The sequence below is a fragment of the Trachypithecus francoisi genome, unplaced genomic scaffold, assembly GCF_009764315.1.
Source record: "Trachypithecus francoisi isolate TF-2019V2 unplaced genomic scaffold, Tfra_2.0 Contig01440, whole genome shotgun sequence".
NCBI lineage: Eukaryota > Metazoa > Chordata > Mammalia > Primates > Cercopithecidae > Trachypithecus > Trachypithecus francoisi.
Window position 1 is genome coordinate 30928937 of NW_022681431.1, and position 16069 is coordinate 30945005.

The 16069-nt window shown below is 45.6% G+C and overlaps 1 protein-coding gene across 1 annotated transcript in view; it reads left to right on the forward strand.

Moving 5' to 3' along the window:
• The first annotated feature begins 1181 nt into the window (after nucleotides 1–1181).
• Nucleotides 1182–16069, forward strand: part of CHRNB3 (cholinergic receptor nicotinic beta 3 subunit) — a 34275-nt gene continuing 19387 nt past the window's right edge. The window contains exons 1-3 of the mRNA XM_033225632.1: nucleotides 1182–1414; nucleotides 13743–13894; nucleotides 15415–15459. Coding sequence (XP_033081523.1) covers nucleotides 1363–1414; nucleotides 13743–13894; nucleotides 15415–15459 — 249 coding nt within the window. The 5' untranslated portion in view covers nucleotides 1182–1362. The remainder of the gene's footprint in view (nucleotides 1415–13742; nucleotides 13895–15414; nucleotides 15460–16069) is intronic.

Below are 16069 nucleotides of genomic sequence, written 5' to 3' on the forward strand. Positions count from 1 at the left end.
CAACATTGTGATGTGAGGGGCTCTGAGACAGGGGCCCTGAGGAACAGGCAGGGCTCAAGAGCTCAGGGTCCTGGGGTCCTGGGCTAGACCTCTTTTCAGGACACGATGGCTCCTTATCGAGCACCCTCTTGGTGTCTCAAACTCACTAATGGCACACGGGAGGGTTAAATTAAGAAATTTAAAAATTGGACTAAATCACTGCCGCTAAGATGGAATTCCTCCGTGCCCTGGAGTGGGTTTCTCCAGCACTCAGTTCCCAACCAGGTGGGTCTTGGCTCCCACCTGGCCCTCTTGTCTGTCTAGCCCTGACTTTGTACTTGCCATCTATTTGATGTACTACGCATTTATCAAGGGCCCTCTGGGTGTGCACAGCACTGAACTAGATGAAATCTGATCAACTGTGAAGAAGAAAGGATGGTGTTCTCAGTGTCCAAGTCTCATACATAAAACAACACTAACCTCCCACCCTACTGTCCCCTGTAGTGACCAGAAAGTGGGCCTGGCGGGGTCAAGGGAACCACAGAGAATGTGCTGATATGAACACACATGGGAACCAGCAGAATAGGGAGGCTCCAGGACATATTCATGACTCTCAGGTTCAACTAGAAAAGAAAATAGAGAGGCTTGGCACTGTGGCTCACGCCTGTAATCCCAGCACTTTGGGAGGCTGAGGCGGGTGGATCTCCTGAGGTCAGGAGTTCAAGACCAGCCTGACCAACATGGTGGAACCCTGTCTCTACAAAAATTAGCTGGGCATGATGGCAGGTGCTTATAATCCCAGCTACTTGGGAGACTGAGGTAGGAAAATGGCTTGAACTTGGGAGACGGAGGTCGCAGTGAGCCGAGATTGCACCATTGCACTCCAGCCTGGGTGACAGAGCGAGACTCCGTATCCAAAAAAAAAAAAGAATAAAAATAAAGAAAAGAAAAGAGAATAGAGAAATAATGGGAATGAGAAACTTTTCACTATGGATGTGGGAAAGTGTGGTTCTTCCATACGCAGATCTCCAATCGTAAGAAAAATAGCACAGAACGTTCAGAAGTTGTCTAGCTTCATCCTTTCTCCAGTGCCCTGCATCTCTTGCAAGGGAGTAAATTAATAAGTCAGGAGTTAGGACCCAGCGATATGTTTTAGACTTACACGATCTGACAGCTGACTGCAAATCAATGAAGTGCACTTTGAGAAGCAGCGCACTTGGCGAGAGGGGTTGAGACTGTTTTATTCCACTCCAGGTGTTGCTGTCCTCTTGGGTTCCGCTTCAGATTTTGAACCCCTGCATTTTCTTTTCAAAACCCCCTTTTCCAATGGAAACGCTCTGTTGTTAAAAAGGAAGAAATTGTCTTTCTGAAACTGACATCACGATGCTCCCAGATTTTATGCTGGTTCTCATAATCCTTGGCATCCCTTCCTCAGGTAAGCACAAGTCACACTAAATTAAAACTACAGTTGCAGACTTATTTAAGCAGAGGAGGCAAAACTATGGTGTTGATAATGTTAGAATTACAACATGTAATGCACAGGATACATTTAGCATAACCTTTAAAATGTGGCCCAAATGAGTAATTCTCTGAGATGTGGGGGTTTTCGCTGAAGAAATCATATCTATGAATTTCATAATGTTTATGTTTTTGTCATTTGCTGCATTTCTCCTTCTGAATCACTATGAGCTTGGTAAGAAAACACAAAAGCAGGAAAAACATTACTGAATGCACTGAGCATTACTCAGAGAATTGTTCAAATATTTGGCACAGAAATTTACTATATCAACATTTTTCTATCATATTTACTAATAATTTCTATATCTGCGTGTAGATATTTAGTTTTGTCCAATATGCCCTGTAGACCTATATAAATATTTTAATAAATTTGTGTATGTAGGTAGATTTAGTATGTTTATATATCACAATTAAACACAAATGTATCAAAACTATGAATATGTGTTTTATGTGACTATTATCAACTGAAAATAGAGGAATTTTTGATAAGGATGAAGGACAAATAAAAGGAAAGAGTGAAAGATAGAGACAGACACACAGAGAAAGAGAACAAAAAGAAAAGGAAAGAGGAATAAAGTACTGAAAGGCTTTGGGGATTGGTCATTTGCACCTGCCAACTTCCTGGGTTTGGGAATCATTTCACTTTTTGTGTAACTTGAGAACAGAAAGTTTTCCCCCATTGAATCAGAAGCCATCTGAAACCGCAGTCAGATGGTGAGAAAAGGGTCGGTCCACCAGCAATTTGTATTAATTTCTCAGTAGTATTTTTGCCACGTTTGATTATTGCAATTTTCAAATGGAAAACTGGAGACACTGAGGGAGATTTGCCCAAATCCAGAAATAAATTCTACATTTCAAGGTCCCAAGACTGTGAGGCACCTGAACATTATCCTATTGTCAAAAACAACCTTTTCTCAGACCAAGGACTCAAAGTCAAGCAGGAATTTCTAAATGCAGAAAGCCTCAAACTCACTTTCAAATATCATGAAATTTGGACTTTTCAAAGTCTTAAATGCAGTTTGCCAATCACAAAAATAATAAGAAATTTCTGTGTGTTTGAGTTTACCATTAATGTACGTGTGTCTGATGTTTTTCTGTCTTTATTATTCTATTTATTATAAAATAATTCATTCTCATCACTCTTTTCCCAGGGAATGATTTCTCTCAATGGCTAGTGAGGGTGTTTAGCATAAACTCTCTTGGTTCAGCTAAGCCTCGTCCTCTGTGCACAATCAGGATTATATAAGAAAACTGGAATTGCTTGGCACCTGGCACTGGTCTCCACTGTGTGGGCTGGAAGAGTTTGGGAAGATTATGTGATCTTTCACAAATCTATAATAAATCTAATAACCTGTGATAAATCTTACATCTGTATTTCTAGATCCATCAGCATCTGCTCATATTTTTAAATCTGTTCCATATTTCCTTACGTTTTTTAACTTTACTACTCATTGTAAAAAAAAAAAAGTTTTTGTTATGCAAAACTACATTTTTCAAATTACAAGAGGCAACCCCTTCATTTTTATATTTCTGGCTTTGGTAAAGAGGATCCTTCGGTGTAGCCATGGGATGTCTCTCATATTGCTATTTCATATTTTATGTGTGGTGTCTGCTCTCAAAAAGCAGGAGGTGTATCTTATTCATCTTCCCATCTCTCTTACAACATGATGATATGATAAGACATCATGTGTTTATTCATTCAATAAATACTTATTGAGCATCTACTGTATCCCAAGAATGGTTCCAGTGTCTAGGAATGCAAGAGGAAATGAAAACAAAGCCATTCTAATAAGTTCTCGGCTGGGCATCGTGGCTCACACCTGTAATCCCAGCACTTTGGGAGGCCGAGACGGGTGGATCACGAGGTCAGGAGATCGAGACCATCCTGGCTAACACGGTGAAACCCCATCTCTACTAAAAAAAAATACAAAAAACTAGCCGGGCGAGGTGGCGAGCGCCTGTAGTCCCAGCTATTCAGGAGGCTGAGGCAGGAGAATGGTGTGAACCTGGGAGGCGGAGCTTGCAGTGAGCTGAGATCTGGCCACTGCACTCCAGCCTGGGCGACAGAGCGAGACTCCGTCTCAAAAAAAAAAAAAAAAAATTAGCCAGGTGTGGCGGCACACGCCTGTAATCCCAGCTACTTGGTAGGCTGAGGCAGGAGAATTGCTTGTACCTGGGAGGCAGAGGTTGCAGTGAGCTGAGATCACACCATTGCACTCCAGTTTGGGCAACGAGAGTGAAACTCGGTCCCACAAAAAAAAAAAAAGAGTTCTCATGCTATCAAGAATCCATTAAATATGCATTCTTTGATTTCACCATGAGGGCTAGCTCCATGGGTGTGGTATGTTTTTTTTTTTTTTTTTGGACAACATGGCAATAGTGGAAGGAAAAACCAAAACATACCAAAAGGTGTCAAAGCAAAAAAGTCCACATTTCCCAATCGTCTTTGCTGAGATTTGAAATTCTTCAGCAATTTCTTTTTTTTTTTTTTTTTTTTTTTGAGACAGAGTCTTGCTCTGTCACCCAGGCTGGAGTGCAGTGGTGCCATCTCGGCTCACTGCAAGCTCTGCCTCCCAGGTTCACACCATTCTCCTGCCTCAGCCTCCTGGGTGGCTGGGACTACAGGCGTCCGCCACCACACCAGGCTAATTTTTTTGTATTTTTAGTAGAGACGGGGTTTCACCGTGTTAGTCAGGATGGTCTCAATCTCCTGACCTCGTGATCTGCCTGCCTCGATCTCCTAAAGTGCTGGAATTACAGGCATGAGCCACCGCGACCAGCCTTGTTTTTGTTTTGTTTTGTTTTGTTTTTTGAGACGGAATCTTGCTCTGTCATCCAGGCTGGAGTGTGGTGGCGATCTCGGCTCACTGCAACTTTTGCCTCCTGGATTGAAGGGATTCTCCTGCCTCAGCCTCCTGAGTAGCTGAGATTACAGGTGCCCACCACCACACTCAGCTAATTTTTTTTTATTTTTAGTAGAGAAGGGGTTTCACCATGTTGGCCAGGCTGGTCTCAAACTCCTGACCTTAGCTGATCCACCCGCCTCAGACTCCCAAAGTGCTGGGATTACAGGCGTGAGCCACCGCGCCCAGCCCAATTATTTCTTTTCTGTCCTGGCTGAGGATAAAACAAATGGCATTATCAGTAAAACCATAAATAATCCTGAAGATTTTTATGAAATCCTGTTCGTAAAATTATGAACAGGTGCTGATGGATCTAGAAATACTCACAGATCTGAGATTTATAAGAGGTTATTGGATTTAGTATAGATCTGTGAGAGAGAAAAGTTTTATCTATTAAGTCTTATCAGTTGTTTGTACCTCAGTGTGTGTTTGTCAAATTTTTTAAAAGTGGATGTTGATATGGTGGAGGGAAGAGAGCAGGGGCGTCTGAGAGACTGAGGAAAGGAAATAGAATCAAGAATAAAGAGACTGGTCGGGTGTGACGAGGCCAAGGCGTGCAGAATGTGAAGTCAGGAGATCGAGACCATCCTGGCCAACGTGGTGAAACCCCGTCTCTACCAAAAACACAAAAATCAGCTGGGTGTGGTGGCACATGCCTGTAATCCCAGCTACTTGGGAGGCTGAGGCAGGAGAATTGTTTGAATCAGGGAGTCGGAGGTTGCAGTGAGCCGAGATCACACCACTGCACTCCAGCCTGGCAACAGAGCAAGATTCTGTCTAAAACAAACAAACAAAAAGAGGCCAAGGGTGCTGCAATGGTTCACGTCTGTAATCCAACATTTTGCGAGGCCAAAGCAGGAGGATTACTTGAGCCCAGGAGCTCAAGACCAGTCTGGACAACATAGTGAGAGACATCCGTCTCTACAAAAAATTTAAAAATTAGCCAGGCAAGGTGGTGTGTTCCTGTAGTCCCAGCTACTAGGGAGGCTAAGGCAGGAGGGTCACATGAGCCCAGGAGGTCGAGGCTGCAGTGAGCCATGATCATGCCACTGCACTCCAGCTTGGGCAACAGAGCAAGGCCTTGTCTCTATTAAAAAATAAAAAGAATAAAGAGACCAGGTCAGGTCTTCAATTCCAAAGGAAAATTTCTTTGTCTTAAGGTATTACTAGGCACCTCATCAATACCTTTCATGATTTCATTCAGTGGGGCTGAGAGAGCCCCAGCCCCCTCACAGAAGTGTCTCTCCAGTCCCCTGGTAGCTGTGTTACTTTTACCTGATTGCTCTGTCTATTGCGATAAACAGCAGCTGTGAGTGAAGGGCTGCTCCCCAGTCATGGGCACATCTTAAACTCTGGCTGTCTTTTGTATCTTGAAAACAGCAAATATCTGGGGTTAATAGGCCACATTTTGTCGATGTTTCTTAGACACAAAGACTCTAAAAGCCCAGAAAGTGTGAGCTGCTGGAGGCCTCAGCCATCACCCATTCCCTTTTCTTACTGGGAGATGTTAAATGCTTGGAATCAGCACCAGAACCCATGGTCTCTAAATCTGAGTCCAGTGCTTCTCAATGTTAAATAAATATTTGTTGGATTCTCATCCTAATGAGTCATGACTTAGGCAAGGGAATCAGCCTTCTCAGCCAACAGCAGCATACTCTCCCAGAGCCTGTCCCAGCCTGAGCTTGGTGCACAGGAGATGACCAGCATCAGGTCAAGTGCACTCCATCCCTGTCTCTGCCTCCAAACTGAAGCCTTCACACTCGCTCTCTGGATCTCCATCTTCCTTCCTCTGCCCGTGGAGTTGTCTGTCTGGCCCCAAAGGAAATATACACATTTATTTAAAATAGAAGTAAACATTTATTTATTTATTTATTTATTTATTTATTTATTTATTTATCAGAGCCTCACTGCACCACTCAGGCTGGTCTCAAACTCCTGGCCTCAAGCAATCCTCCTGCCTCAGACTCCCAAGTAACTGGGATTTACAGGTGTGAACCACCACACCCAGCCCCCCAGGAAATACTTTGACGAAGAAAAATGAGAAAGATTAAGCAAGGAGGCCAGGCGCCATGGCTCACGCCTGTAATCCCAGCACTTTCGGAGGCCAAGGTGGGCAGATAACCTTTGGTCAGGAGTTTGCAACTAGCCTGACCAACATGGGGAAACCCTGTCTCTACTAAAAATACAAAAATTAGCCAGGTGTGGTGGCAGGCACCTGTAATCTCAGCTACTTGGGAGGCTGAGGCAGGACAATCGCTTGAGCCAAGAGGCGGAGTTTGCAGTGAACTGACGTCACGCCACTGCACTCCAGCCTGGGCGAAAGGAGCAAGACTCCGTTAAAATAAATAAATAAAATAAGCAAGGAAAAGCAGGAGAGGAGAGAAAAAGGAAGAATAGGGGCTTAGAGAAGTAGCAAAATTCCTTTTTTACCAAGAGAGGTGGTGTAAAGTTTAACAGGCAGCGAATACTCTCTGAAGCCGTGTTGTTGGACTAAGTGTGTGTGTTTGGGGCTGGGGGGAGACAGACTCAAAGCAAGAAAATGTTGGGTGCACACGGCCATATGTGAGGCAGGAATGTGCCCTCGTGGAAGAGCATGGGACATCCTCCACCAAGGGGCACAACCAGAGCGGTGCCCACTGGGGAGGCCCTGGGTGAAGGCCTCTGTGCCTGGCACCGACTACAGCAGAGGGAGTCTCAAGTGTGTGACATAACCTGTCACCAAGGCTTAGAGTCTCCCTACAGCCAAACAAATGCTGTTTGTGATGTGATTTTAGAATATACACCATGGAATACTATGCAGCCATAAAAAAGGATGAGTTCATGTCCTTTGCAGGGACATGGATGCAGCTGGAAACCATCATTCTGAGCAAACTATCACAAGGACAGAAAATCAAACACCGCATGTCCTCACTCATAGGTGGGAATTGAACAATGAGAACACTTGGACACAGGACAGGGAACATCACACACAGCGGCCTGTCATGGCCAGGGGTGGGGTAGGGGGAGGATAGCATTAGGAGACATACCTAATGTAAAGGACAAGTTAATGGGTGCAGCAAACCAACATGGCACATGTATACCTATGTAACAAACCTGCATGTTGTGCACATGTACCCTAGAACTTAAAGTATAAAATAAAATAAAATAAAAATACCATTCAGCCGGGCATGATAGCTCACGCACGTAATCCCAGCACTTTGAGAGGCCGAGGCGGGCAGATCACGAGGTCAGGAGATGGAGATCATCCTGGCCAACATGTTGAAACCCTGTCTCTACTAAAAATACAAAAATTAGCTGGGCATGGTGGCATGTGCCTGTAATCCCAGCTACTTGGGAGGCTGGGGAAGGAGAATCACTTGAACCTGGGAAGTGGAGGTTGCAGTGAGCCAAGATCGTGCCACTGCACTCTAGCCTGGCAAGAGTGAGACTCCGTCTCAAAAAAATAAAAATAGTATAATTCTTCCAGGTAGTAGGCTGCTCTAAATAACAGTAAAGGATTCTGAAAAATACAATGCTAACAGCAAAACATCAAAAATAGCAATAACAGCAAATACACGTTTATCGAATTGAATTTTTGGAATAAGAGAAGATGGCTGGCCTGGCCACCAGAAGACCACGCAGGCCACCATCAGCTGGATGACCCTGGGCAAGGCTCCTCTCAATGCCCCAGTATCTTCACCTGTAAAACGAGGGGCTAGAGTGATCCTGGAGGTCCTTCTTGGTTTTATTGTCTTAACTTCATTATCAGTTCACTTTTCCTTCCTCTTTCATTGTGGCTGAAATTGGGTCCAAGCTTCTCTAAGAAACGCATCCATGTCCAAGAGTGGTGGCTCATGCCTGTAATCCCAGCACTTTGGGATGCTGAGGCGGGCAGATCACTTGAGGTCAGGAGTTCGAGGCCAGCCTGACCAATGTAGCGAAACCCTGTCTCTACTAAAGATACAAAAATTAGCCGGACATGTTGGTGCAATCCCAGCTACTCAGGAGGCTGAGGCATGAGAATCGCTTGAACCCAGGAGGTTGCCGTGAGCCAAGATCATGCTACTGCCCTTCAGCCAGGGTGATAGAGCAAGACTTCACCTAAAAAATATATATATATATATGTGCATCCACAATGGAGGACACTCATCTTCTGAGAAAAAATTATTGGTTTCTCAATGGATTACTGAAATGAATCTTAGAATATTGTGATTAATCTTAAATATACGTTATTTTGCAAAAATTTGGCCTATGCACAACTTTCCAGGAATCCTTTTATTTCATAATACAAAGACCACTTGTCCTGGAAACCTTGAGCGTATCTGTGATTTTACATCTTCAGGAGCAGTGAGCCAGGCTGGCTCTGCCTCATTCCCCTGGGTCACAGAAAGCACCATTATGGCCTTTTGTTCATGTGTTCATTTGTTCATTCAAACATCATCAAATATTTATGGAGGCCCTGGTCTCAAAGGATCAACTGTGAGAAGCACTTGGTATTTCTTATAATGTTCTATTTCACAAGAAGGACAAACCAGAAACATTTCCAGGCTTGTCCTCTAACTCTGCTTCAATAATGCCAATGACTTCAGCTTCTATTTTGGAAAGGTTCGGAAATTTCAGGATATTAGGCAGAGATCATTTAATCTTTGAGTTTTTTTGTTAGGGGGATAAAGTCTGTTTTGGTCAGAACAGATTTGCATTAGTCAGGCTGCCATTACAAAATACCATAGACTGATTAAAAACGGACATTTATTTTCTCATAATTCTGGAGGCTGGAAGTCTATGATAATGCACTAAAAAGTCAGTTTCTGGTGAGGGCTCTCTTCCTGGCTTGCAGAAGGCTGCCTTCTTGCTGTGTCCTCACATGGTTTGTCCTCTGGGCCTCCTTATGGGCTCTGTCTTTAAATACAGTCACATTGGGGGTTAGGGCTTTAACATTTGATTTTTGAGGGATGTAAACATTTAGTCCCTAACAGCCAGTATGATTCATGCTTTTTATTAATTCAGACAGAAAGTGTGCCTTCTGACAGTGGTAACACAGGTGGAGATGCATGCTGTGCCTGAAAGAGCAGAGCTGCTCGCTGCCCCTGGATCTTGATGAAGAGCAGGATTCCTGTATCTTCACAGAGGGCACAGCTGCCTAAGTGCAAATGCTAAGCATTTCAGGTCGGAATTCTAGATTTCCCCTCCCAACGTGCAACTCCATCTCCTTTCAGAATGCCTGGACAATTTTCCTTTTGGGAAAGGAAGTTCACGGTTACAGTCCCTGCTCATCTTCTGGAACCCTCTCTCTTATGTGTCTGAAATTATCCCAGCTCACGGTTGTCTGAGCTAATGGGGTGTGTGTGTGTGTGTGTGTGTGCGCGTGCATGTGTTGGTTCAGGCATCATTTGGTTGTTCTCAGCCTCCCTGGAGTGCCTCCACCCATTGTCTTCAGTAATTTGTGCTAATTTGGCTGATCTGGGACTCAGAGACTCTGCAGGAATTTCAGCACTCTAGCACCTCAGCAGCTAGTCACATGGTGCAAGCAGCCATCAGGGCTGTGTTCAGATGCCTGTCAGTGGCTACAGTGGTTTAACCAATAGGAGATTGCTTTTCTCGCATACCAAGAAATTTGGAGGCCAATAGTACAGGGCTATCAGAAACCCAGGTTCTGTGTATCACTCTGCCCTCCTATGTGTGTAGCTTTCATCAGGTTTGCAAGACAGATGAGTGGCCAAATCTCCAGTTCCAGATAAAAAGAAGGAAGCAGACATGTCAGATCAAGTCCATCCTTTTTAACAACCTTTCCTATAACCACCCTAATCCCAACAGCTTCTGTTTGTATCTAATTGGCTACATGTGCCGTAGGTCATTCCCAGATGCAAGGAAGCCTGGAGCTGAGCTTTTTAAGCTGGCACCATGCAACCCTGAATAAATTTAGCATCTGTTGCCAAGGAAAAGGGGGGAATGGCTGTTGGGCAGGGAACTGGCAGTGTCTGCCACAGTGCTGCTGTGGTTTGAATGTGTTCCCCAAAGTTCATGTGCTGGAAATTTGACCCCCAACACAGTAGTGTTGGGAGGTGGGGCCTAATGGCAGGTATTTGGGTCATGGGGGCACCACCCTCATGAGTGGATTTATGCCATTATCATGGGAGGGGTTGGCCCCCTCTTGTCTTTCTAACTCCCTCTTTGCCTTTCCATCATGTTTGATGCAGCAAGAAGGCCCTCACCAGAGGCTGGTCTCATGATCTTGAACTTCCCAGTCTCTAGAACCATAAGCCAATAAATTTCTGTTCATTATAAATTCCTCAGGTTGTGGTATTCTGTTGTAGCTGCACAAAACAGGTGAAGACAAGTGCCTTTCAAACAATATTCTCTGCCTTAGAGGATGGGGCTGCCTGACCTGGGAATAGATGGAGGAGGACAGCTGTGTCCTCACTGCTTCCGTCTTCTCTTGAGCAATTCACCTCTGGTCCCAACTCTCCAGATGCCCCTCAGTAAAACAAAGGCCACAAAGCTGACTGCATCATTGCTCAAGTGTTTGTCCACTCAACTGTCATTAGCTCAGCAGCTGCTGGGTGATAGTCACTATTCTAGGAGCTGGGAATATAGGAGTGAGGAAGACAATCCCCAACTTCCTGGAGCTGGCATCATCTAGGGAGGGGAGACAACAATAAACAGATAAATGTGATATGATTAGGTTCTCTACTGGAAGATAAAGTACCCTAAAAGGATAGAGAGGAGAGGGATTTTTAAATAGTGTAACCTGAAATGACTTAAGGAAATGACATTTGAGCAAAGACTGGACAAGTGAAGGAATGGCTGTGGACTCTCCGGATAAGGGTAAGAACTTTCCCCATGCAGATGCATTCTAGCTTGTTCTGGGAATCGCAGACTGCCCCGAGGACTGGGGAGGAGGATGCGGGCAGTATGGTTGAGGGGTGCACAGTCAGGGCCACATGGGGTCAGGGAGACTGTGGTGGAACTTAGGATGTTTCTTTCTGAGTGTGATGGGAAACCATCTGGAGCGCTTAGCAGGAACTGACATAATCCTCTCTAGGTGCTGTGTGGCGAATGGACTGTAGAAAGGTCAGGAGTAGAAACAATTAGGAAGCAGTGCAGGAGCCCGAGAGAGAGAGCATCTGCGCTCTCAGCGTGGCCCGGGTGGAGATGGTGGGGAACAATCAGGGCTGGGATGTATTCTGAAGAACATTAAGACCCGATGTGGGGTGGGAGAAAAAGAGAGGAGTCAAAGATGGCTTCAAGAATGTCCCCCTGAGCAAATACATAACTTGCCCCCTAGAGGCTGCGGGGAATTCCCTCTGTTCTCTCCCTGTACATTTCCAGGAAGGTTTCCTGGCTCTTTATAGATTGACACCCTGGTGGCTGCCCAGCTGGCTGCTCCCAGTGCTGCTCTTGGTACTAATAGTAATCAACAGATCAGTTTTTGTTCATTAAAAAAAATTTTTCTTGAGACAGTGTCTTGCTGTGTCACCCAGGCTGGAGTGCAGTGGTGCAACCACCACTCACTGCAGCCTTGACTTCCAGGACTCAAGCCATCCTCACGCTCCAGCCTCCCAAGTAGCTGAGACTATAGGGGTGCACCACCATGCCCAGCTAATTTTTTCATTTTTGTAAGACAGGGTCTTCCTATGTTGCCTAGGCTGGTCTCCAACTCCTGGGCTCAAATGGTCCTCCCACCTCAGCCTCCCAAAGTGCTAGGATTACAGGTATGAGCCACCGTGCCTGGCCCACAGTTTTTAAATAAATAAGCATAAATGTAAGGTTGCGTCTCTATCACTCATTTGCATTTATGTGGAGGAAAACAGGGCTGGGTACCCTCACAGCACACAGCCCACCTCACCCACGCCTCTGAGGTGCTGGGACAGAGGCACCTTGAATTGCTCCTCTCTTAGGAAAGTGCCTACAGAAGCCTCCTGCAAACAGGGGGTAGGTACACTTTTACTTTTCTTCCTAAAAGAACCCCTGGACTTTGATTGGGCAAACCTGGAGGGTACGTCTCTCATGAGATCATTACCCAGCATATGGGTGTCTCAGTGGGAAAGAAAAAGGTTTTCTATGGTCAGGACATGGTGCAGAATGAGTTGCTGTAGCATATTAATTGGGTGCTGAACAGGCAAGGAGGGGCAATTTAAAACTCCCATGCTGATCAGTAACGGGATTGCACCTGTGAATGGCCACTGCACTCTAGCCTGGGCAACATAGTGAGACCCCATCTTTTTTTTAAAAAAGTAGGGGGCTTGCTTGTTTTAAATGTGACAGCACTGCACTGTAAGGAAATAAAACTTTATTTTGGGACTGCATTCCTAAGCCATTTCCCCAGCTGGAGGGTTACAGTTTAACACTGGGTGTTTCTGAGATTCTCACACAGTGAGGCAGAGTGTGACATCCTGGCTGCTGACCAAGGAAGGACTTTGTAAGGAAAGACTTCTTTGGGAAAAAGACAAGAGGACCGTGAGGGGCACACGGCTGGTGTTCAGTGACCCCATGCTGACTCTGACACCTACCAACAGACATAAAATGAACACCCACTATGGGCCAGGCACTGTTCTAGGTGCTGGGTAAACACGATCAAATACAATGCCCACTGCGCCCATCGTCAGGGCTCCAGAGGAAGACAGGTGTGACAAATAAGAGACTTCCAAAGGGAGATGCTGGAGGCTCAGGGACGGAGAACAGCTCATGGGCAGGGCCCATGTCTGTGAAGAGGGAGCATTGCAGATGGGACCAGAGGTGGGGGTCGGGGTGGCTGCAGATGGAGCTTCTGGGACCCGGGTGTTGACCCCATGATGGGAAAATCTCATGAGAGCGGAACTCTGGGTAAAATGTGGATTCTGGGCCGGGTGCGGTGGCTCATGCCTATAATCTCAGCACTTTGGGAGGCTAAGGCGGGCGGATCACGAGGTCAGGCGATCCAGACCATCCTGGCTAACACGATGAAACCCCGTCTCTACTAAAGATACAAAACATTAGCTGGGCATGGTGGCGGGCGCCTGTAGTCCCAGCTACTCGGGAGGTTGAGGCAAGAGAATGGCGTGAACCCTGGAGGTGGAGCTTGCAGTGAGCAGAGATCGCACCACTGCACTCCAGCCTGGGCGACAGAGCGAGACTCCATCTCAAAAAAAAAAATTTCACCGAAAAAAAAAATGTGGATTCTGTTTTCAGCTGTGTGTGTTTGCAGGGAGGTGGGAGTGGGCGTGGAGACTCTTGCATGCTCCAAGTTGCCTTTCAGGAACTGGGCTGTTTAGAAACAGACACAGCCTATGGTGCAGGAGGCCAGGGCCACAGGATGCCACGGGACACTCATCCAGGCATCGTGCCCCTCCCATTTACCCATGTCTCCCCATGATTCTTTTACAGCCACTGCAGGGTTCAGTTCAATCGCCGAAAATGAAGATGCCCTCCTCAGACATTTGTTCCAAGGTTATCAGAAATGGGTCCGCCCTGTATTACATTCTAATGACACCATAAAAGTATATTTTGGATTGAAAATATCCCAGCTCGTAGATGTGGTGAGTAATCCTTGGCACTTGGCTAAAAAGAACATGCATTCTTTAACCTGTTTATGAGTCTAAAATATATTTTTTCCCTATGTCTGACATTTCAATTTAAAAAATAATTTACTGTGAGAGAAAGTCTGCCCCCAAGAAGCCACTGAAATGACCTGAGGAAAGAACAAGAAGTTATCACGGGGTAAATTGCAGCACTGTTAGTGTGGGACGTTTTTGCTGGGCGGAGGATGTGGTTGCTAAGATAGTCATTGCCCCGGCCTGGTTTGCTGAACACTCAGGAAGGAGGGCTGAGAACTGCAGAGAAGAGGGGCTGAGCCTGGGGCTGACGCGCTGTGATCTTGGATCCTCCGTGGCTGTGCCCTGGGCTGGTAGGGGGTCTGCAGGGAGACGGGGTGGTAACAACAGTGCCCACAGCCAGGCCCATTCTTGCTCTCCCTAGGCGGCCCCGTCACCTCTCCTGAACTCACCCATGCCTTCACATTCTAATTTTCCTTTTGAGCTTGCATTTCTGCCATGATTGTGTTCTTAGAAGAAACCAGTGAACTTTAACTCCCCAAATGCAGCAAAATTGTCCTGCTATGGTCCCCAAAGCTCCAGAAGAATCCTCCTATGTTGTCCATTTTCTCCACCCAACTACACACATGTGTGCATGCTCACGTGCCCTGGCTGGCTCAATACCCCAGGATTCCTTCTAGGAAGTCATGCAAAGCCCATCTCCAATTTAGCTATTATTTCCCTCTACTTTGCCCCTTCATTATTATTATGATTACTATTATTACTGAGACAGAGATTCTGTCTTTTACCCAGGCTGGAGTGCAGTGATGTGATCTCGGCTCACTGCAACCTCCGTTTCCCGGGTTCGAGTGATTCTCTTGCCTCAGCTTCCCGAGTAGCTGGGATTACAGGCATGCGCCACCATGCTCAGCTAATTTTTGTATTTTTTGTAGAGACGGGATTTTGCCATGTTGGATAGGCTGGTCTCGACCTCCTAACCTCAGGTGATCCACCCACCTTGGCCTCCCAAAGTACTGGAATTACAGGAGTGAGCCACTGTGCCCAGCCTACTTTGTACCTTTAAAGTGCCTTCTGGGTTATGCAATTTTATATAAATATAGCCACAATGAACTGCTACTTGTTTTAGTTATTTTTCATTTTAGGCAAAATCTGCATACCGTTTGACTATTTATATGCCATTTGACTGTTTACATGCCATTTGACTGTTTTAAATTGAGAATCTTTTGCACTTTTAACACCTCAAAGGTAAGATTCAGATAGATTTTTCTGATCAAAACCTAACAAAAAACAGCTGGGTGTGGTGGCATGCACCTATAGCCAGCTCCTTGGGGGCTGGGGCAGGAGGATGGCTTGAGCCCCGGAGGTCGAGGGTGCAGTGAGTTATGGTGGCACTACTGCACTACAGCCTGGGCAACATCTTGAGACCCCATTTCTAAAACAACAGCAAAAATCACAACTTACTTTCACTTCAACTTACAGTATTTTTTTAATTGTCATTTTCTTAGGATGAAAAGAATCAGCTGATGACAACCAATGTGTGGCTCAAACAGGTAAATTTCGATTCAAGGATTGTGTCTGCTAACCCAGTCACTTATTTTCTATTTAGAAAGCCTCCCATCTGAAAAACATTTATTTAAGAGGGCATATCGTGTTCCTCAGGGAGATTTGTGGGAAGGGCCTATGGCTTTTATTTTCCATTGTGAGTGTTGGGGAACTGATCCTGGCAAGCCCCTGGGTGCACACTGCTGTGCGTGGTTGCTCCCAGCAGGAGAGCTGCTCGTGTGGTGGGCGGAGGTGACTCTCCTGCCATAAGGCCTGGGGATGGGCCCTGGGACCACTTAGAGAAAAGAACAAAGAGCCTCCAAGATGCACCACTTTCCCCCAGGTAGGGAACTGCAGATAGGTAGGAAAATCAGGGCTACATCCTCCCAAGCCTCCTCTGGTCCTCTGTGGGTAGAATCTAATACCTCTTGTTGCTTCCAAGGAAGAACTGAGCCCTGAATGAGGGAACAATGGGGCTGCCCATCATTAATTTCAAAACAGAGTGAAGCCCAAAACAAAATGATGAATACATGCTTTCCTGACATCACTGAAAATGCATTTTGAATCGTTTTCAGCTTTCTTTTTAGATAATTGTTTTTAGCTTGGCTAGAGTTTATT